The sequence below is a fragment of the Musca autumnalis genome, unplaced genomic scaffold, assembly GCF_047663935.1.
Source record: "Musca autumnalis isolate F117 unplaced genomic scaffold, ASM4766393v1 scaffold_5, whole genome shotgun sequence".
Taxonomy (NCBI): domain Eukaryota; kingdom Metazoa; phylum Arthropoda; class Insecta; order Diptera; family Muscidae; genus Musca; species Musca autumnalis.
Window position 1 is genome coordinate 51528827 of NW_027412088.1, and position 23696 is coordinate 51552522.

The window sequence follows — 23696 nt, forward strand, 5'->3', positions numbered from 1 at the left end:
TTAATGGAGCCAAAACCAGTAGTGGTGGTGGCAACAACCGCCATCACATTGGTCATGGTCAATTTAACTAAAAACGTTGTTTGTTCGCTTTTTTCTATTTTGCTCTGCATGGTGTGGCAAAAATTCAGATTGATTTCGAGCGATAAAAGAAAATTTGTTTTTCACAGAAAAAATATGCTCTAGAGTGGAACTTTTAAAATCATTCTTTGACTGGTCAATGATCAAGTTGGAGAAGAAAACAAGTTTTGTGTGAATTTTTCAGTTTTTCTTGTCGTTTCTCGATTTTTCAAGAGGTCATTATGCAATTTTTTTGAATATCTTGTCATTGTTTTGTGTAATTGAAAATTGTATTAAAGGCGTATTATTTTATTTTAATTTATAAATTTTTTAATATTTTGATATTTTTTCATTGATTTCTTTGCAGAATGAATAAGTTAATTTTTTCTTCAATATTTCTAATATGCGTGGGGAGTTGTTTCTCTGCGGAAATTTTAATGGTGACAATGGGTGGCACCAAATCTCACAAAATTCCCTTTTGGGAATTAGCCAAAGGTCTGATAGAAAGGTAAGTACAATAGTTATACGAAAAAGAATATTATAAATATACCTTTTAAGAATAAAAAATATAAATAATAAATATAAAATATAATATATAAAATACAAAATATAAAGTATAAAATATAAAATTTGATTGCTTAAGCTGGAGTATAACCCCAATGGCTTAACTTCATTTATTACCCTCTGTTACAGAGAGTAATGTTTTTCAAAACGAACTGACAGTTTTGCAAAATTTTACTGATCGCTACCAATATCATGATTATAGCTGAAAAAGCCAATTGAGAATTCCCTTTCGCCGGGATGAAATCATGATATTGGTAGCGATCAGTAAAATTTTGCAACACTGTCAGTTCGTTTTGAAAAACATTACTCTCTGTAACAGAGGGTAATAAATGAAGTTAAGCCATTGGGGGAATACTCCACCTTAAGCAATCAAATGAGATTGAATCTTCAACAATAAACAAAACAAACATAAAATTAAAATATTTAAAATATGAAAGATAAAATATAAAAGATATGTTATAAAATATGAAATATAAATTATAAAATATAAATTATAAAATAAAAATTATAAAAATAAAATGTAAAATATAAAATATCAATATAAAACAAGTAACAAAATATCAGTCGGCTTTGCCGACAGAGATATCAGGAAAAATGTCTAAAATTGTCTTTTCCATTTCAAAAAAATCTAAAATATTTTTTGATACTACATCAATGATTTTTGGTACATAGATTAAGAAAAAAATCAGCATTCCAAATCTGTTTTCGTTACTAACTTTGATCGTTGCGCGCAAAAGATATGACCGTTTTAATTATGATAATAAGAAAAAATTCTAAAAAAAACGCGGCTTAATATAATTAGCTGTTATATCCCATTATCATTAACTGAATTCGTAACCTTTGCGATGATGCAAAAAATAATCGCAAAGTCTCAATGGATTCGCGAAAAATCAAATTTGTTAACAAATTTCATGTATTTACAAACATATTTTCGAAGAAATAGCGCTCATAGTTACGAAAAATATATAAAAAAAATATAACAGCATCCAGACATTACGAGGAATAAAATGAAACCTAAGTTGTGAAAGTTGGAGCTATAGTATTCATGTTATTTGCAAAAATACGAAGAAAATATTACGAAAAAATTGAAATCATATTATTCTAATTTTATTTTTTTATGGTTTTATAGGAAAATTTGGAGAAAAAATGTTTGAGTTCTTCGGCATTTTCGTCAAAATTTCACGCAATAATGAGGATATTCCGTTGTAACAAATTTTTCGCTTATAGTTTTCCTATTGGATAATATTATTAGAACCTTATATTAAACCACAAGGAATTCCAATTGTGGCATAACGTTAAAATAATGTTATATTGAATATTACAACATTTGAGACGCATATAAACCGCGTAATTATGAAAATGACATGATGCGCATCCGATTTTCCAACACAGCGAATCAATCCCTTTTATTTGATGTACAGTTTGTCAAATTCTATTTGGCGGCCACGATGTAGCATCTGCTGCATTTAAGGGTGCAAAATACAGTAAAATGCTCATAATTTCCGCGAAGTTCATTTACATTTTATGCGCATCCGATTTCAATAATCACCATTAAAAAATACATCCTTCTATGCCGTTTCAATGCGATCCATCAAGAACCGTGGATGTAGCATCGCACTTAATTTTTAGAAAAAATCTATTATATCTCTGAATTAGCGATAGTTTTGAAATATCTGTTTTCGCGCAGTTTAAACACGCGTATCGATCTATTTATTTAAGTAGAACTGACACATCCAAAACGCGTTTTAATATGCGATATTTTCAAAATAATTTTTTGCAAGTTTTCGAAATTTGAGGGGTATCATATCCGCCGATCTAGTGGGTGGATTTTTACGCGTCGTGGCTTGTTAGATTCAGAACGTAAAAAAACTAAATTTACGCGGGTTTCCACGAAAATCCAATGACGTTTGTAAATTTTAAACCAAAAAAATAGGTTTTTGTGAAAAATTTACGCACAAAAATTTCGTGTTTAGGCGCAGATTACTGTGATCCTGTGAGGGCTACACCCTCATGTTATACATTAAAAAATGCGAAATCGCGAGTACTACAATCCAATAATAAGCTTTTAGGGAAATCCTGCTGCGCGTCCCGATTAGAGCAGAAATTCAAAAAACCCCATTTTTCAGGTTTCAAAATGTCAGCATCCGTTTGAGGTAGATACAGTGGATATATTAAAAAATCATACATTAGAAACTTCAACTCTGAAGTGTGCTCTTTAACTTTTCCTTTGAGCATTAAGCTCTACATTGTGTTGTAAAACCACTAATTGGAAAATAACATAATAAAACTCGTTTATTTCAACGATTTTTTCCGATTTTTTTACATTAGTACGACCACAGCTTCCGCTCAAATTATTATTTTAAGAAACCCCTCGGTGAATCGGGCTAAAACAGTTTATTTTGCCGAAATGCGGTCAAAAGTTATGGTATAGTAAAACTGATCGCGAGTTACAATACCCCATACCTCAGTTTCAACAAAAGTTAATTTTCTACAAAAAGCTTGATATACCCTTAGCATGTGTGGATTGAAACAGTTTTTTTTTTCAAAAAAAATTATGCATTTATGGGGCTTTTCAAAATGTTGGGCGTATTAACCGACAAAAATATGGATTAGATTAAAGCTCACAAATTTGCGGGGGATATCTATAGATAAGACTTTTGTACCATACTTGCCTAAGAATAACATAATATCGTTATAAACAGGGCCACTATGAAAAACTTCTGAAAAAATTTCCAAAGGATCCTCGAAAATACCCTTAACCACACAAAAATGTTGAACATTGGTACCAATGATTGGACCGATAGAGCCCACATTTGAACATAAACAAAATATTTAGAGATCAAAGGTTTGGAACAAATCGGTTCCTACGTTTAAGAGATATCGCGCGTACCATTGTAGTGAATATTTTCGAACTTTTCTGGGGGAGGTACCGAAAGTAGTGGACCTATAAGCACCACCTTTAAATATTCATTTAACATTCGAAGAAATGTTACGATACCCAAAGTGTGGACGAACGCAATATGCGGTTCGAGCTCTCCAGCCACTAAATACGGTGCCATAGGGGTTTTTACAACATTCGGGCTGTTTTCTCAAAAAGTATGGACTTGCCCTTGAAATAACTTTTACTGTCGTAATTGAGGCAGGGAATCCAAGTTGCTTCAACAAAAATCAAAGTGATTCGAGAGCAGGTCTTAAAGTGAACTTATCCGAAATTTGTGTGGCAGGTACCCGAAGGAGTGGACAAATATAGTCCATATTCGAACCTGATCTATATCTGATAGATATATTAGGATGGCCAATGTATGGACCACATCGGTCATTCTCTGCAAGAGTTATCATGCGCATAATTTTTCCGAACATTTGTAAACTTTTGTGGGGGAGGTACCTGAAGGAGTAGACGTATATGGCTTATCTTCAAACTTAAACTAAGTTTGGACAAAATATTACGAAGGCCAAATTTTGGACCGAATCGGCCGATCCGTTCGAGAGTTATCTGGCGCTCCGATCACTACACACGGTGTCATAGGGTTTTTTTGCATCTTTCAGGCTATTTTCTCAGGAAGTATGGACTTGCCCCTGATGAAACTTGTACCGTTGTATGTGGGGCAGTGAATACAAGTTGTTACAATAAAAATCAAAGCGATTCGAGAGCAGGTCCTAAACTGAACTTTTTCCAAATTTTGTGTGGGAGGTACCCGAAGGAGTGGACCGATTGATTCCATATTGAAACCTTATTTAAGTCTCGTACACGTTTCACGATGGGCAAAGTATGGACCAAATAGGTTACTCCCTTCAAGAGTTATCGTGCGCACAAATTTTCCGAACATTTTCGAACTTTTGTGGGGGAGGTACCGGAAGAAGTGGACCGATATAGCCCATCTTCGAACTTAAACTAAGTTTGGGTAAAATATTGGGAAAGACAAAATTTGAACCGAATCTGTTTATCCGTTCGAAAGTTATCGTGCGCTCCAGCCAGCCAGACAGACAGACAGACGGACGGACATTGCTCAATCGACTCTAAATTGTCTGAAACATATTTCGTCCAAACATACTTGGGGTCTAAAACCATTATTTCGATGAGGCACATTTTGCCCGTACGAAAATGTATATACCCTCGTTAGCATAAATGCTGAGGGTATAAAAACATTGATCATTTAATTTCCTACAAATGCCTTAGAAACAAAAGACTTAAGACACAAACACAATTTTTTATTTTCCCCATTGTTTTAAAGAAAAAACAAACAATTTATCGGTTACATATTTTAAGGTGAATATAAACAATTCAAAAGAAAAACACACACACTAATAATTCAATCAAATAAATATAAAAAGTTCTTGTCTGTCTGTATGACAATTGTTTTAATTGGAATGTCTTTCAAAGGGACGTTCGCTCATTCTTTTAATAAAACATCGTCCATTGTGAAACGATGCAATTCAAAATATCCATTATCAAATCATGAAAGGTGTCGAGGAAATAAATCAAAATGTGTGTGGATTTGAATATTGAAAAAAATTATGGAATTTTAAAAATAATAAAAATATAAAATTTATTGTTTACGTTATTGTTATTGAAAATGGCACGTGACAAGAGATAACGTTTTTCATCTTTTTGTAAGCAGGTGTCCGCCGGCCGCCTAATGTCCCAGTATTCTATGGCGATTATGTAGTAATGGTGATGCGATTTATCATACATTGGACTGATTTTTGGATTATTTATTATTTCTTTTAATAATAGTAATCCATTTCCGCACAAAATATTCCTAATTTTACATATGTAAATCCCTTAAAAGTAGCTTAGTTAGATTATCAATATGAAAAGTTCACTTGTCATACTCTCTAACCCACACTAGACCACATGACATCTTAATGAGTCACCTTAACTGTGTACTACTGGCGGCATGCGACCAACTGGCCATTGCCCTGTTTTGTTTGTTAAGTTAACACCAAAATGTCATAATTAAGCAATTATCTTCTTAACATTTGGTCTTTGTTTGTGTGACTGTGTCTATTTCTAAGGTACACGAGTGGCATATTTAATAAGATTTATTACGTTGTTGTTATTTTTTTTTATTATGTTATAACTGTTTCATAAAATTGTTTTTCATGTTAAACTCTCCAAAACCATCTTCATCTCCTCCTCTCTTTCTGTGTAATTTACAGGGGTCACAACATTACTTTCCTTAATGGATTTCCCTCAGATTTCCACATAGATGGCCTGCACGAGGTAACACCTTCTGGTCTCGTTGAGTATATACAAAATTATACCAACTGGGATTTGGTTGGAGCACGTATGTCGGGTGAAATGCCAATATCAGTTTGGGATGGTATACGTTATGCATTCCAGGTGAGTAGTATGATGATGACAAAAAAAATGAAAAAGCACGAGCAAAAAAACTACAAAATTAAAAAAATCTTGAAATGGTCATTAGAGTGCTTACGTGAATGAATGACTTTGGCAAATGCGAGGAATGAATGAATGAAATGACATTTATTTTTACATATAGTATATGTATTTATATACAAACTCAATAGAATAATAAAGGGGAAAACGTTTAGCGAAAAGGAAATCTTGTTCTTAATTACACGTGTGCCTGGCCAGGTTTTTCATAGAAACAATGCCATTTGTTTGTAATGGAAATATGACAGAAATTTTGAAATTCATTTATTTTTTTTTTCAATGCAGGTGTATAATTAAAAGCTAATCATACTTAAACCGCACTACACTCAGGAATAAAAAACAATTGTTGGTGGCTTCAGAAAACACTTCAAAATTGTGGACAATAATTTCTACATCCAAACATCCTTAAATTAAAATTATAGACATAAAAATAAAGCTCTTTTGAGTGCATTTAAAAAAATGCCACTGTGACAAATTTTTCCAGTTAATATAAAGCATTTATTTGTAAAATGGCAAACATATAAAATGCTATTCCCCGAAGCGGGAATTATATGCATTTAACACCTGAGAGATATTGCCTCAAATTCACATTTAGCGTTCAATCAATAGACAGTCCCAACACAGTTTCGTTTCATTAATTATTGGGTAATATTTGTTAATTAAATTACGCGATTAAAAAGATGATGAAAGAAAGAGATGAACAAAAAATTATAAATAAAGAAAGTTGTTGGATAATGAAACACATAGAGCATGGAGGGCAGAAACGACAGGGTATTGTATTCCCTCTAGACCAGTCTATGTTCACTAAGAAGATTACTCTTTCATCAGTTCAAAGGTATTTTTATACGAGGGTATGTACACTTTCATACGGCAAAATATGCCTCATCGAAATAATGGTTTTAGACCCCAAGTATGTTTGAACGAAATCCGTTTCCGACAATTTGGAGTCGATTTAGCAATGCCCGTCCGTCTGTCTGGCTGGCTGGCTGGCTAGTGCTCACGATACTCTCGAACGGATTAACCGATTCGGTCCAAAATTTGGAAGATGGGTTATAACGGTCCACTCCTTCCAGTACCTTCCCCACAAAAGATCGAAAATGTTCGGAAAATTTGTGCACACGATAACTCTTGAAGGGAGTGATCGATTTGGTCCATACTTTGCACATCGTGATATGGACTCAATCGGTCTACTCTTTCGGTTACCTCCCACACAAAATTTCGGAAAAGTTCAGTTTAGGACCAGCTCTGAAATCGCTTTGATATTTGTTGTAACAACTTGTATTCACTGCCCCATCTACGACGGCACAATTTTCATCAGGGGGATTTCCATACATCCTGAGAAAATAGCCTGAACGGTACAAAAAACTCCTACGGCACCACGTGTCGTAGAAACTCTCGAACGCAGTCGATTGACTGGGAATAATTTTCGACCAGGGACTATCACCTCAACAATTATGTGTTTGTATTCGTGGATTTGTTCACCATGGGAGCGGTAATATGAATCGGAATGCCTTCTCCTAGCTTTTTTGCTCCATGCCGGGATAGAAAAGAACTCCATGACATGGATCTGTTTCATTTGCCAGATCCACATCCACCATATGTCAATGTCAACGAGGCTGCATTGATCTTAGACGCCTCCAGGACTACTGCTACATCTCACAGCGTGTCCCCACTAATTCGTAATCAGAATAGGAGACTCCCCGAAGAATAATCCAATAAACGGAGTAAGAGGTCTTATCTTCCTTATACAGCAGTCTGTCCAGTACAGACCTATCTAGATTGAGCTTGACTCAATGACCCCCACATGGAATGTACAGGGTATCAGTAAAGTGTGGGATGCTCTGCGTTATATGCCTCATATAAGTGCGCTTTGGAGGGCAATAATCGTCTGGTGGCTAGTGCCCATCATAACATATAACATTTCGTCCTAGGCAATGTGCAGAGAAATAGAGCGCTGACCGAGCATCCGTATTTTGCACAGTAAACGAAGACACTCCTCCTGCTAGTCGAATATCCAAATTTAGACCAAACTTCACAGCAGAGACGACGGAGCATAAGCAGAAAATGTGGCTAGACTACTCGAAGAAATATCAACAACATTGGTACAGCAGTACGTAAACTGTGGGCAACGGTTAAATTACTTTCCAATTGTGCTACGTCGTATAATAACCCTATCAGTCCAGGAGGTATCACCATATTTTTCTATAATCTTTGTCTCACGGAATCTTAATGGTAATGCTTCAGCAACTGGATGAACCCGGAGTTGAGTATTTGACAACTATCCTCCTCAATTTATTGTTAGCCACCATATTGTACCAGCAGCTTGGAAAGTTGGCAGGGTGGACCCGCTACTGAAGCCAGGCAAAGATTTCAGTGGAGGTGAAGGGTACAGGCCCATTTCCCCGGAAGGGTACAGGCCCATTCCGGTACCGCAGTACCACACAGCATTACACGCCATATCCACACATAAGGATAAGAAGTCGAAGACACGTCGAGTGAAACAGGGAGTTTCCCAAGAGGGGTTGATATATTCGGTACTGTTTAACCTCTACCTTTCTAAAATTCCACACCTTCCAGTTAGCATAGAGATCGTAATATATGCGGATGATCTTGACGTGGGGTCCTATTGTCGATGACATACATATGTGATAGGCTAAAAATCTACACAGCTGACTTAGTAAAGCTCTTAAACCTGAGGAATATGAAAATATCCGCTGCTACATCTACAGCAAGACAGTTCACCACCATCACTGCTGAAATAAGATTTCTCTGTGAACATATTGGTCGATTTTGTCCTGATTCCGACCACTAACTACCACAATATATTGGTTGTAACCTTCGATATCATTTTTAAACGGCAAGCTACAGTTAAAAAATCAGAAGTGTGAACAAGGTCCTCAAGTCGCTGACCGGCAGCACTTGGGGTGCTGACAAAGAAATCATGTTGATCTCTTATAAAGCAATTGACCGCTCTGCTGTAAGCTTTGCGGCTTCAGTGTGGTATCCAACTGTCAGTGGTATGCGGTGGAAGAATATTCAAACCTGCCAGAAAGCTGCCATGAGCATCCCTGTCACAATCTAGTGGACAGGCTTCCTCCACTCAGACATTTTAGGAGAGATCTTCATGATCCAGAGATAGAAATCCAAAGGTAAGAATGAGAATCTATTAGACAGGCTTGGGTGGCATCCACATTGCTAAAACAACAATAAGCCAGTTTTAGTTGGTCAGCTAGGGTCGTTTGATTTTTAGGGATTTCGGGTCAACATCATATGAAACTGGACCACAAGAACTACCCTAGTAGAAAATGTCAAAACGATTTTAGAACAGATTGTGGTTTTTGTGGCAGTATGTGTTATGGTTCGGTTTAGTCCGTGTTCGGGTCGGTGTAATCCGACTCTGCTCTTTCTCCAGGTCTAAAAATTTGGCTACTGCCACGTGCTCCAGCCACGAGGCTTCGGGAGTTTATTTATTAGGTCTGTCTGTACCGCAAGTCGGGCAGACGTTTCGTACGTCGTTGTAAGTTCATGCCTTATAGGAATTGAGACGCCTGCACCACCCAGAACATGCTTGAGCCAATGGTACTCCGGTCTATCGAGACAGCTGACGCTCTTCAACTGCGATAAATGGGTGATGTATTCCGAGGACGTCATTCGCACGAATATTTTTATGGCATCAGCGATTGTATCTGTGCGATTACTGTTCAATTCTGCCCAATCCGGTACTGCCACGAAAGCTCATTATTATGCTGACGTACCGGAAAAATGTTCGTATCCACTGAAAACATAAGATGGTATCCTGCGTCATTTCTCAGGGCAGCGTTCTGACAGGTCTGAATATGCTCCCAGCGTTTTGCATTACAGATTGATCTATCGCGTTATACATATGTGGTCAACAAAGTTTCTTAATCTGCAGCCCAAGTGCTGTTAAGGCTTCGGTACATAATAAGCCACGCCGGCAATTTTCTTCTTTATTCTTGTGTTTTTATTATGTCAGAAATGAAGCGGAGCATGAACGTCAGCCGGCTTCTTATGTACTGAGGCCTTTATACAGGTACTTGGATTCGTCTCTTCTTTCAAATATTTGCGGAGTTCGTCAACTTCAAAATGCCAGGCCTTTGCCAATGGCCTTGAAAAATATAAACAAAGGCTGACAGGGGAAAAGTAATGCTCAGGCGGACACATTGACGCCGTGAAAGCTACGCTTCATTGACAATCATTAGAATTCTAAGCATTACCTTGGGTAGGTATTAGGATTAAAGTTCAAAAGTGTTGCGGAGGAGGTACTTAAAGGAATGGTCGCGCCCACTAGTCATTTCAGGGGCCATCGTATAACTTTTGGACCAGTATGGTCCGCTCAGGCGGACACATTGACGCCGTGAAAGCTACGCTTCATTGACAATCATTAGAATTCTAAGCATTACCTTGGGTAGGTATTAGGATTAAAGTTCAAAAGTGTTGCGGAGGAGGTACTTAAAGGAATGGTCGCGCCCACTAGTCATTTCAGGGGCCATCGTATAACTTTTGGACCAGTATGCCAGGAAGCATGGATTTGTTATACATTTCCAAAGGATCTTTAAACTTTTGTGGGGGAGGTACCCTAAGGAGAGGACCTATATGTATATGTAAGTATGGATAGAGTATTGGGAGATCCAAAGTTTGGACCAAATTGGTTACAAGTTTTGTAAACTTTTTTTAATATTGGGGTGAATTACCGGAAAGTGTGGACCGGTATTGTCCATCTTTGAACTGAAACTATGTTTGGTCAAAATATGACGATGGCCAAATTTTTGGACCAAATCGGTTGATCAGATCGAGAGTTATCGTGCTCTCCAGCCACTACATTTACACCTTTCGGTCTGTTTTTCTATAAGTATGGACTTGCTCCTAAAAAAAACTTTTACGGTTGTAATTAAAGTAGCGAACGCAAGTTGCTTCAAAAAAAGTGATTCGAGAGCAGGTCTTAAAGTGAACTATCCGAAATTTTGTGTGGGAGGTACGCGATGGAGTGGACAAATATAGTTCATATTCGAACCTGATCTATATCTGGTAGATATATTAGGATGCGTAAAGTATGGAGCAAATCGAGCATTCTCCTTTAACAGTTGTCTTGCGCACAATTTTTCCGAACATTTTTAACTTTTGTGGGGGAGGTACCTGAAGGCTGCGCACAATTTTTCCGTGCGCACAATTTTTCCGAACATTTTTGAACTTTTGTGGGGGAGGTAACTGAAGGAGTAGACCGATATGTCTTATCTTCGAACTTAAACTAAGTTTGGAAAAAGTATTACGAAGGTCAAATTGTGGATCGAATCGTCAGATGCGTTCGAGAGTTATCTTGAGCTCCAGCCGCTAAACCCGGTGTCATGGGAGTTTTTTTGCACCTTTGGGCTTTTTTCTCAGGAAGTATGGACTTACCCCTGATGAAACCTGGGGGACAGTGCGTACAAGTTGTTACAACAAAACTCAAAGCGATTCGAGAGCTTGAATTTTTCCGAAATTTTGTGTGGGTGGTACCCGAAGGACCAATTGAGTCCACATTGAAACCTCATCTAAATCTGGTAGAAATTTCACGATGTGCAAAGTATGGGCCAAATCGGTTCAAGATTTATCGTGCGCACAATTTTCCGAACATATTCGAACTTTTGTGGGGGAAGTACCGGAAGGAGTGCGCCGATATAACCCATCTTCGAACTAAAACTTGGTTAGATTAGGTTTAAGGATGTGTAGCCCTCTATTACAATAGGTGACTGCTTCACTCGGAGACCGTTGGTCCATTGTGTTCATCCTGTGTACGCTATTTAACGATGATGATTTAAAGATGATGGAAGTGTGTTGTTGAGATGATTTAAGATGAAGGAGATGATAGAGTGTTGATGCAGCTTGATGATATGATGATGATGAGTGTGGGAGATGTAGAGATTGACGCCAAGTAATTATCTGGAAAAGTGAAAAGAGTCTGATTATTAAGGGTTGTTAAGGACCTTTGCCAAGCCATGCTAGATGTCTAGCAAAGTTGAGTAGAACGATGGGATCTATGTTAGACAGGAAGGTTAGAGTGTTTATCTCATATCTGCATAGTGTACGGTATCTCCTTGTTTGCAACATGGGGCACCTACAAAGCAGATTGTCTTAGATACCCTACAACCAGTTGACATCTTTGATGTGCTTTCTCATTGAAGATCTCCCAAAGTTTGCCGATGTAGTGACAAATCAACTGATAAGTCGATGGACCTAGAGCCACCTTGAGCCAGTTCATCTACTACCTCGTTTCCCATGATGTTGCTGTGACCCTGAACCCAACATAGCTTTACGATATTGTGTATATCCTTCAGAATCTCCGCCTGAAAAACACTACAATTATCGTCAAGCTTATATGAGTTTTTAATTAGAGGATTCTCGCAATTGACGCCAGCGCCAGTAACTTCTTCCATCTTGGACCCGTCTGTGTAAATTGCCAGACCGTCCAGAGGAGATATGCACTCAGCCCATGCGGCTCTGCTTGGGAAGATAACTGTTAAGGATTCAAACTTGAATGAGGTAGGCATATAATCGCTTATGCAGCCATTTTCACCTAACTCAAGTCGACTATCAACTAGTTTTAGGACATTCGAGTGTCCAAAGTGTGAACCACGCCAACGCCCTGACTCCCGGAGTCTAAAAGCAGTTCTCGCCGCCTAAAACTGGTTTAGGATGTCCAGATATCCCCGGCGGGGGGACAAAATATTACGAAAGCCAAATTTTGGACCGAATCGGTTGATCCGTTCTAGAGTTATCGTGAGCTCCAGCCAGCTAGACAGATGGACAGACATGGCTAAATCAACTCCAAATTGTCTAAAACGGATTTCGTGCAAACATATTTGGGGTCTAAAACCATTATTTGATGAGGCACATTTTGCCCGTATGAAACTGTATATACCCTCGTTAGCATAAATGCTGAGGGTATAAAAATAAGAATGACTATTATTGGATGAATGATGAAATTGTACATCAAATCTACGCCACAAACCGTACCACCATTCCACTGCAGATACGTGTTCATCCAGCCTTAGAATACGTTCGAAACCTTAAAATACTCCGAATAGTTATTTATGTTCCTGGGGAATTCCAATTCCTATACATGAGATATTTGTTTTATCATGGCTCACTACCACCCAAATATGACTGATAGCAGTTACATTTATAGCTAAACAACGAAAAGTTTAGGCAACAACTTGTCTAAACACGTTTAAACTGCTTACTGCGAATAACAGCAACAACAACAACAGTTCGTTGTTCATAATGCGTTTTACGCCGGTTCAAGGTTGTTTGTTGTTTTAATGGTCAATTGCAATTTTTCGCCTAGTTGCTGAAATTGGAAAATACATACGTGGTTCAATTTGTTTTTGTTTTTTTCATTTTAGTCTTGCGATGCAATGTTGGAAGATGCCGAAACCCAAGCACTGATGAATCGTAATTTCGATTTGGCCATATTGGATGGCGCCTATCCGGAGTGTGCTTTGGGTATGGTGTATCAATACAAAATACCCTTTATGTATATAAATACGGTGGGTTTCTATACGGGAAGTCTGTCGATATCAGGTAATCCTGGGTCATATGCAGTTACACCAAATTTCTATACCACATTTACGGATAATATGAATCTGCTGGAGAGGGCGGTAAATACGGGTGCACAAATATTTACAGATTTAATGCATCAGGTAAGTTCGAGCTATGTTATTCAAGTCAGTGTTTTTGTAATTCGGCTTTCTGTTCCCTTCCAGTTTGTCATGGCCTGTGTTTATCGTGTCATGAAACAACGTCTGGGCCATCAAATACCCCATCCCTGTGAAATCTCCAAAAATGTCAGTTTCATTTTACAAAATGGCCATGCTGTGGTCTCCTATCCACGCACACTTAACCCCAATGTTGCCGAGGTGGCGTGTATCCATTGCAAACCTGCGAAACCCTTACCCAAAGATTTGGAAGATTTCATTGCCTCAGCTGGAGAGTCGGGTTTCATTTATGTTTCCATGGGTTCGTCGGTTAAGGCAGCAAATATGCCCAAAACGTTACGCAATTTATTGGTACATACTTTTGCCCGCTTGCCCTATCATGTTTTGTGGAAATATGAAGGTAGTGCCGGCGAAATTGATGGCCTCACGGAAAATGTAAAAATCAGCCGTTGGCTGCCACAACAGGACATTTTGGGCCATCCTAAGCTACGTGCCTTTGTAACACATGGTGGCCTGTTGAGCATGTACGAGACAGTGTATCACGGGGTACCGGTCGTTACAATGCCTGTATTTTGTGATCATGATGTAAATTCTGCTAAAGCTGAGGTAGATGGTTATGCCATAAAATTGGATTTGGCAACATTATCAGCTGGCCAGCTATACAAGTCGATTATGAAGGTCATACATGATCCTCAGTACCGGAATGCAGCAAGGTAGGTAGTTAAAGTTAGTTGATGTGATTTCAGTTGGCAACAATGTTATTGCCCGGAGACTGTATGAATAGGCCTGTTCGATAAAAAGTATTTGCAAGTTCTTGCCAGTACTTGCAACTAACTACTTCTCATTTCTCTTTTGTTGAACAAGTTTGTTATCGAACAGCATTTTGTAAAAGTTTGTAGGTAAAAATTTGTACACACTTTTGGGTTAATGAACACACCTATTACCTTTGTGGTTTGTGTAACTGTTATAACGAATAATTATGGTGCAGTGACAAAAGTGTTCTGCATTGAACTTTACGGACTGTAAAGTTAGCATACTTTTAGGGATGAATTGGATTTTGTTTGTTTGTTGGTTCGTGTCTTTCATATGAATTATTACACAAATTACAAACAGAGTTGCTGTTGTTTTGTTTATACCCATCAAACCAAATGTCGGATGTCCGACACATCGGAACAATTTCGTAAGCAAAATCGTTCAGATTTCGTTCCGATTTCTATACGATTTGTACACCCTCAGCCTTTAGGCTTAAAGGGTATGTACACTTTGATACGGCCAAAAATGTGCCTCATCGAAATAACGGTTTTAGACCCCAAGTATGTTTGGACGATATCCGTTTCAGACAATTTTGAGTCGTTTTAGAAATGTTCTTCCGTCTGTCGGTCTGTCTGTCTGGTGCGCACGATAACTCTCGAACGGATCAACCGATTCGAACCAAATTTTGGGTATCTTAATATTTTATCCAAACTTAGTTTGAGTTCGAATATGGGCCTTATCGGTCCACTCCTTCGGGTACCTCCCCCACAAAAGTTCAAAATTTGTCTGTAGAATGGTGTGAACGATGACTTTCGAAGGGAGAAATCGATTTGGTCCAAACTTTGCACATCGTATTATTCCTTCCATATATAGATTTGGTTCGAATATGGACTATATTGGTCTACTCCTTCGGGTACCTCCCACACAAAATTAGGATAAAGTGAAGTTTAACAGCTACTCACGGATCGTTTTGAAATTTGTTTCAGTAAGTTGTCCATGTGGCTCCCTTTACGACGGTACAATTTTTTCTTGCGCAAGTGCATACTTCCTGAGATATTGGGCAAAATGTTCCAAGAAACCCTGACGGCACCACCCGAAATGGCAAATCCGCAAGATAATTCTCGCAGGGAGTTTCTTATTCGTGCAGACCTTGCACATAATATTATTTCATCCAGTCATGTATCAGGTTGGAATATAGGTTATGGTCCACTCTTTCGGGTACCTCCAACACAAAATCCAAAAAAAAGTGAAGTTTAAGAGCTCCTCTCGCATCGTTTAGATTCTTTTTTCAGTAGGTTATTCTAGCGGCCTCATTTAAAACGGTACAATCTTTTTCCGGAGTAAGTCAATACTTCCTGAGATAATGGTCCAAGCTCCAAAACCCTGCCAGTACATACTCAAATGGCTATCGCGCAAGATAACTCTAAAAATTTTTCAACAATTTCTTCCAAACTTAGTTCATTGTAATTTAATATTTCGAGACTTTCGTGAAGAAGTTTGGTTACTAAAAATGTTTGGTATATGTCAATGATTTGGTATAGCCCCACATACGGTACATACAGATTTTAAAGCAAACTCGTTATATACAAAACCAACGTATTTTATATACGGCATAATTGTTGTGTGTGTTTTTTTTTTTGCTGAGGGACAGCACAGCTGACTGATACTTTCTTACTTGTTCGTAGGGGAATTCGTTCAGATTTCGTTCCGATTTCGGAGAGAATATCGGAATTAATTTTCCCTTTAAATATGCTAATGTTTTTTATCCGGTTTCGGTAGGAATTCGGATCGATATGTCGGAAACAAATTTCCCTTCGCTCAACAACCACCTTTTGTATATACTATCTAACAAGCAACATTTTAGTTTGTTGTCGAAAAACAATATGGTTGGTTATAAAATTCGCATATACAATTTTTAAATATTTTAAATATAAATGCAACATATAATAATTCAAGCTAGTGTTGATAGACTCAACATATTCGTACACAAAGTTTACATTGTTCTACTATAACTACAAAATTAAAACAACAGTGAAAATCATTAGATACATAACAAAGAAAAATTGATACATAAAAATGAGGCATCAGAGAAAGAGTTTTTCCTTCGATATTCATACGAAATTATTCCAAACTCGTTCAGAAATCTATACGAAAATTCGGAAGGTACCTCAGATTTTCATACGACATTATTCCGAAATCGTTCAGAAATCTGTACGAAAGTTCGGAGGAAAAAATTCGTATTCCGAATTTCCCAAGGATTTTCTTCCGGGAATCGATCCGATTTCGCTCCGACATTTCGTTCCGAATTTATATCAACCACTTGATACAACTTTCGTTTAAATATCGCTATGGTTTCGGCTCCGTATATAGCGTATAAGTGAATATGTTAGCACCTCTCAGAATTTGTCTGTGCCCGCGAACATCTTATGTTTGTTTTCCGTTTCGAACGCATTGGGACATGTTTGGGTGACGCTATAAAGTACATAGATACGTATATTCTTGCAAAAGTCTGAGTCCATATAGATATTTCTAATGTTCGCTCGACGTTTTGTATATTTTTGAGGTATTTTGAAAAAACTGAACTTCTCCAGAAAAAAAAAATATCCCTAATTTTTGTTCTATTTGATCCAAAAACATTATACATTTTTTTTTGGAAATTTTATCAGTTTCTAGCCTAACTAAGCGTTTACATCACACAATTTGTCTTGAAATACAACTCTGATTTACTAACACATAGATACATTTGTCGGCTGGCTCCCAGTTGCCCATCATTTTATTTCACAGAATTAAAAAATTTTTGACATTTTTGCAAAAATAAGTGATATAATAATTGAAATGTGTTGAAAACAAAAGAACATGTACAATAACTAAATATGTGAACAGAAAACGAAAAGAAATCGATGATTTTCATTCATAATTTTGCAACTGTTTTTGCAGTTATCGGGACGCCTACGTGCTGTCATGTGTAAACGCAGGGTAAACGTACTCCGGACAGTTTGACATACGACCATGGCACAATTACCAAGGTAGTGGTGTCACACCAGCTGTTCGACTATGAAAAGTCCAACCCTTTATCCAACCCTTTAAAAAAATGGAATTTACTTGTGGACATTTTCGTCCGATCATTTTTCACAACTTTCTGCGTGGATAAGCACGGCACGAGCGCATGGATCAAATTAAATCTATGTATATCTATAAAGGACCTTCCCATAGCACTATGAACTGGTTTAATAAATTCAATGGTGGCCGACACTCGCGAAAAAACGATGGTAGTGAGGGTCGTCCAAATAGGCCGTTGTGTCATGTTATAAACCGTGAAATAGAGGCATCCTTGGGCATTTCTTCCACCAACGAGCACTTGATATTTCATGACCACGTGAAATTGATGACTGATCTGCATACAGCCCTGACTTGGAACCCAATGAGTTTATTTGATTCCCGCACATCGTGAAAAGATGTGTGGTCAATCGTGGCCGAAACTCTCGAAAAACGAAGGTAGTGGGTCGTCCAAAAAGGCCGTTGTGTCATATTATATACCGTGAGATAGAGGCATCCTTGTGCATTTCTTCCACCAACGAACACTTGATATTTCATGACCACGTGAAATTGATGGGTTATCTGCATACAGGCCTGACTTGGAACCCAATGAGTTTATTTGGGTATAAATCAAGCTGGAGACTACTTAAGAAAACAATAAAACTCTTTTTTCATTATTAGGCCAGCAAATTTTCTAGTTCCGCTCGTATATGACATTTTATGGCGATCGGTAATTTGTATAGAGCCAAAGGTGCATTTTCACCATAAATCTTTAATGGCCTCATTTATGGTCCAATCGATGAACAAATTTTACCAGTTCAGTGTTTTGGCTAGGAAACGAATCCTATATAACAGAAACGTCCAGTGTTAGGTATGTTAAAGTATTTAGGTAATTTTTCTGACCGAATGCTGGAATTAGCTGAATGTTGGTGTTTGCAAAAATGTATCCGCCAAAATTTGTAGACATACATAATCATTTGGTATACCCTTTATTACCGATTTAAATTGTTAGGATAAATTTGATACGATTGAAAATTTACCTCATTGAAACAATTGCTCTGTTCCAGAACCTGCAAGAATCTACTATTTTTTACTACGATAGCATTATTTCCTTTATGTTATCGGAAAAAATAGTAAAAACAAGTTAAAAAGTATCAGTCGGCTTTGCCGACAGAGATATACCCTCAGCCTGTATATATTGAAACAATTTTTTCCCAAAAAACGTATGTATTTAGGGGTTTTTAAAAATTTTGGGAATGTGAACCGACAAAAATTTTCATTAGGATTAGAGCTCAAAAGTTTTGCGGAGGAGATACTAAAAGGAATGGATCTCCATTGACCATTATGAAAGTGGATCTCCAGCCACTACATATAGTGCCATAGGGGGTTTTTACACCCTTCGGGATGTTTGCTCAAGAAGTATGGACTTACCCCTGAAAAAACTTTTACCATCGTAATTGAGGCAGCGAATGCAAGTTGCTTCAACAAAAATCAAAGTGATTCGATAGCAGGTCTTAAAGTGAACTTATCCGAAATTTTGTGTAGGAGGTACCGGAACCTGATCTATATCTAGTAGATATATTAGGATGTGTAAAGTATGAACCAATTCGGCCACTCCCTTCAAGAGTTACCGTATGAACAAATTTTCCGAACATTTTTGAACTTTTATGGGGTGAACTTTTAGGAGTGGACCGATAAGGCTTATCTTCAAACTTAAACTATGTTTGGACAAAATATTACTAAGGCCAAATTTTGGACCGAATCGGCAGATCCGTTCTAGAGTTACCTTGCGCTCCAACCACCTCACACGGTGTCATAGGGGTTTTTTGCAACTTTCAGGCTATTTTCTCAGGAAGTATGGACTGGCCCCTAATTAAACTTGTACCGTCGTATGGAGGGCAGTGAATACAAGTTGCTAAAACAAATATCAGAGCGATTCGAGAGATGGCCCTAAACTGAACTTTTCCGAAATTTTGTGTGGGAGGTACCCGAAGGAGTGGGCCGATTAAGTCTATATTGAAACATTGTCTAAGTTTGGTACACATTTTACGATAGGCAAAGTACCGACCAAATCGGTTACTTCCTGAACATTTGTGGGGGAGGTACCGGAAGGATTGGACCGATATAGCCCATCTTCGAACCTAAACTAAGTTTTGGCAAAATATTACGAAAGCCAAAATTTGAACCGAATCGGTTCATCCGTTCGAGAGTTATCGTGCGCTCCAGCCAGCCAGACAGACAGACAGACGGACAGACAGGCGGATGGACATTGCTCAATCGACTCCAAATTGTCTGAAACACATTTCGTCCAAACATTCTTGGGGTCTAAAACCATTATTTCGATGAGGCACATTTTGCCCGTATGAAAGTGTATATACCCTCGTTAGCATAAATGCTGAGGGTATAATTAGTATATTCTTGCAGATCTGGAACAGACCAAATATGTTTGGACCCCAAGTAGATTTTGAAGAATTTCTTTTCAGATAATTATCCTTACCGATCCGCCCGTTTGCCCAGTGTTCATCTCCCGAACGGGTCAGCCGATTTGGTTTGAAATTTTTACAGCCTGTTTTTTGTTTGTTAACCAAACTTAGTTACATTTTGGAGGTGGGCCATATTAGTTTACTTCTTCGGGTAACTCCCCACAAAAATTCAAAACTGTTCGCTAAAATGATGCGTGCGATTACTCTCAAAGGAAATAACCGATTTGGTCCAAATTTTGCACATTGCCATTTTTCATCCAGGCATAAATTAGTTTTAAATATGGACTATATACTCGTACTCCTTCAGGTACATCTCACACCAAATTTAAATTTTTTGCACAAGTGCAATTTAGGAACTCTTCTTGGATCATCATGAATTTTTTGCGCTGGTGGTCCCTTTCACGACCGTAAAAATTTTTTTCCGGGAGCAAGTCCATACTTCCTGTGGCTCAACTCAAATGACTGATCAGCTCGAAAACGTACGAATTGAGTATCTGACTTTCACATCGTAAAATGTCTTCCAAATGTACATAAAGTTGCAAGAAGCACTATATTAGAAAATCTTTAACATTTTAGCTTAAGTGCAGTCAAGGATCGTTTACAAATTTTTGCCGAAAGTATTTTTTCCGCCTGTTTACGGCGACATAATGTTTTTCGTAGGAAAGTCCATGCTTCCTGACATAATAGTCTAAATGCTCTAAAAAATCTCGGTGAATAAGTCCATATTTATTTTAGGCAATTTTCCTTGCGGCAATTGTTAGTTTGGTGGAGAGAGAGGTGAAGCATATGGTAACCCTTTGCCTCTCAACACCCTCTCTCGTCGACAAACTGACAATTGCCACAAGGAAAATTGCCTAATGTAAAATATGGAGTAACTTAAGTGCCTAATGGCACGATATCTATCGAAAGGTGTGATTGCCAACCTGGTATCTCTCACACTACTGCTCTGTTCCAGAACCTGCAAGAAGCTACAATTTTTTACTACGATAACATTTTTTCCTTTATGTTATTTAAAAAAGTAGTGGAAATTAGTAGATTCTTGCAGTACTGGAACATAACAAAAATTTCAACAATTTTAGCAAATGTCCATTTTTGGGCTCATATTACGACAGTATAATTTTTATTGGGGTTATGTCCATACTAACTGGCTATTATGATTTGGTCCAATATTTGCACATGGAGATAAGGAGTGGAAAGACAAGTCTTTTCAATAAGAAATGAAAAAGCAGGAATGACACAAATCGAGATATCTAGGAGCCAGAATAATGTCCAAAAATTCTATCAAAAACATCGAACTGAAGGCTATGCTACAGGCATATCTTCCTGTATAGACGAGCAAAGTAGCTTGATCATGTTATGGAAAGATCATTTTCCAAACTGTTGATAACCAATACTAACGAAATCAACATAGATAACCCCAGAAGACGGCCAGGCTAGAATGAGGTAAAGATGGCAATAAACCGGCCATTTTCGATCCAAATCACTGGATTTGATGCAGTGTTTTGGATTGAATTTAAATGCAGTCTAAAGATGCTATAAAAATGCAAGCAAAGTATCCCAAAATAAATAAAATGCATTAATTATTGGTGTAAAACAAGATTATTAAGAATTTTATTACAGTAACACAAATTATAAAAACTCTCCATTAAATTTAATCGTGACTGAGTTCACTTCCTCTGCTCTGCATTTTATTGATTTTGCTTCATAATCCAAAGGGTTTTCATACATATTGTCTTCACACTCCAACTCAGATTTCGAAATTAACACCAACTTCACTCCAAAACTAGTTTCCGTCTCGTGAAATACGGCAATGTTCGCAACTTTAATTTGTATTTCTCTACTTTTTTAAACAAATTCTTAGAATTTTAGACACGCATTATTCATAACTCCGTGTGGACTCCATCGAAAGATGTTGTGAAATCATAACTCTGCATTGCACTACTTCCAAACTTTTTTGCTGGGTACACATGCACGAAGACTTAATACCTTTTACAGCAGTGTAGGTTTGGGTATACAAATTGAACGTAGGAGAGATTCATTTTATTTCTATATATTAATTCATAGCTTTCAAAAAAGAAAATATGCCTTCAAAGCACAAAATGCCCAAATTTCTATAAAAAGATTTTAGCCCAATATCCGAAATACGGCAACCTTATTTATAACAGAAATTGTACTGTACAAACAATATCACAGTGAAAGAAGATCCATAATTACAATATTTTCTTGACATGTAGTGAAGCATACTTTCAGGCGTTATTATTTATTATTTAATTTTTTGTTTGCTACAAATAAACTAAATATCTCGCATATCTTCCGTTCTTTTTAGAATCCGTCAACGTTTATTATTGGATCAACGCACCACACCCTTGGAAACATCTGTATACTGGACAGAATATGTATTACGCCACAAGGGAGCATATCATTTGCAATCACCGGCGCGTAATTTGAAGTAAGTGTGGAAAATTAAAAAAAAAAAAAACAAATTGCCACTAATTAATACTAATTAATATAATTTCTTCTCTTCGACTCCTACAGTTGGTTACAATATTATCTAATTGATGTTGCTGTTTTGTACTTGGTCTCCCTATATCTGATATATTTCCTTGTTAAACGCATATTCTTGCGTTTCGATGTGATACGATCGCTGCATACCCCCACAAAAGCAAAGAAGTTATAAATATTTTAATTTTAATACGACTTAATTGAAGAACTATAAAATTTTATAACGAAACACTGCTTGAAGCTAGTTTTTAGTTTTATTTAATACCAATTTTGTATGTATGTATTTTTTAGTAAAAAAAATAATTTGGAGTTCTTTTATTTCTTTTTTGTAATGTAAATGGGTGATATTGTTATTTTCTAAATATGGTTAAATTATGTGCTTTTTGATGTGAGTCTTTAAATAATTGTACTGTTTGTTTGATGTCCTCTATTTAAAGCTAAAAAATATATGTTCTATATATTTTTGTATGTTTAGTTTATAAGGAAATTTACAATATAATTTTGTAAATATGTATTTTGTTTAAATAATTATTTTATAAGTCATGATTATTTACCATAGTTTAGTTGCTTCTAAAATATATAGAAATAGAGGCAGAACGACGAATATATTTTAGTTTCTTAAGAGAGAGAGAGACACACACTGACACGCACACATATGCAAATAAACAATAAACCAAAGTCAAATAATTCGATCGCAACTTGATTAATGTAATTAAATAATTAAGTTTCTTTTAAAATAATAATAACAATAAATGTAATGTTTTTAAAAAGTAAATGTTTTTTACATTTGTTTTGAATATAATTCAATGTGCAAGACAGAATAGAGACAATGGAGTCCTACTACTATGCTCATTAGAGTGACCCAAAAACAAATATTTTTTTTGATTTTTACCCCCAAATTTTTTCCATTTGATCCAAAGACCTTATATATGAAATTTTTGGCGATCGGTTGAGGTTAACACGTGCCAACCTACGATCTTTGTTTCCATAGTAATTTGTACGGAATCAAAGGCGCATTTTTACCAAAATTCAACGATCTTTACCAGTTCATTATTGTGGCTGAAAAACGATTTCTAAAAAAAATTGAAAATCGGATTGGGATTTTTTGGTCTGGCGATTATTTCAGTTGTACTAAAACTTTTTTGATAACGGCAGAAAATCGATTATTCGTCGATTTTCAAGTTTTCTTTA

At 37.0% G+C, this 23696-nt stretch overlaps 1 protein-coding gene across 4 annotated transcripts in view; it reads left to right on the forward strand.

Moving 5' to 3' along the window:
* The window catches only part of Ugt50B3 (UDP-glycosyltransferase family 50 member B3), a 97688-nt gene extending 74413 nt beyond the window's left edge, over positions 1-23275 (forward strand). For 2 of the 4 annotated variants that reach the window (XM_073989652.1, XM_073989653.1), the window contains exons 3-8: positions 425-565; positions 5782-5965; positions 13420-13716; positions 13780-14444; positions 22330-22452; positions 22539-23275. In XM_073989652.1, the coding sequence (XP_073845753.1) occupies positions 426-565; positions 5782-5965; positions 13420-13716; positions 13780-14444; positions 22330-22452; positions 22539-22680 (1551 nt within the window). In that variant the 5' untranslated portion in view covers position 425 and the 3' untranslated portion in view covers positions 22681-23275. Of the gene's footprint in view, positions 1-424; positions 566-5781; positions 5966-13419; positions 14445-22329; positions 22453-22538 lie in introns of all 4 variants that reach the window. The other 2 variants (XM_073989650.1, XM_073989651.1) reach the window with 1 other exon arrangement.
* The last annotated feature ends 421 nt before the right edge of the window (positions 23276-23696 follow it).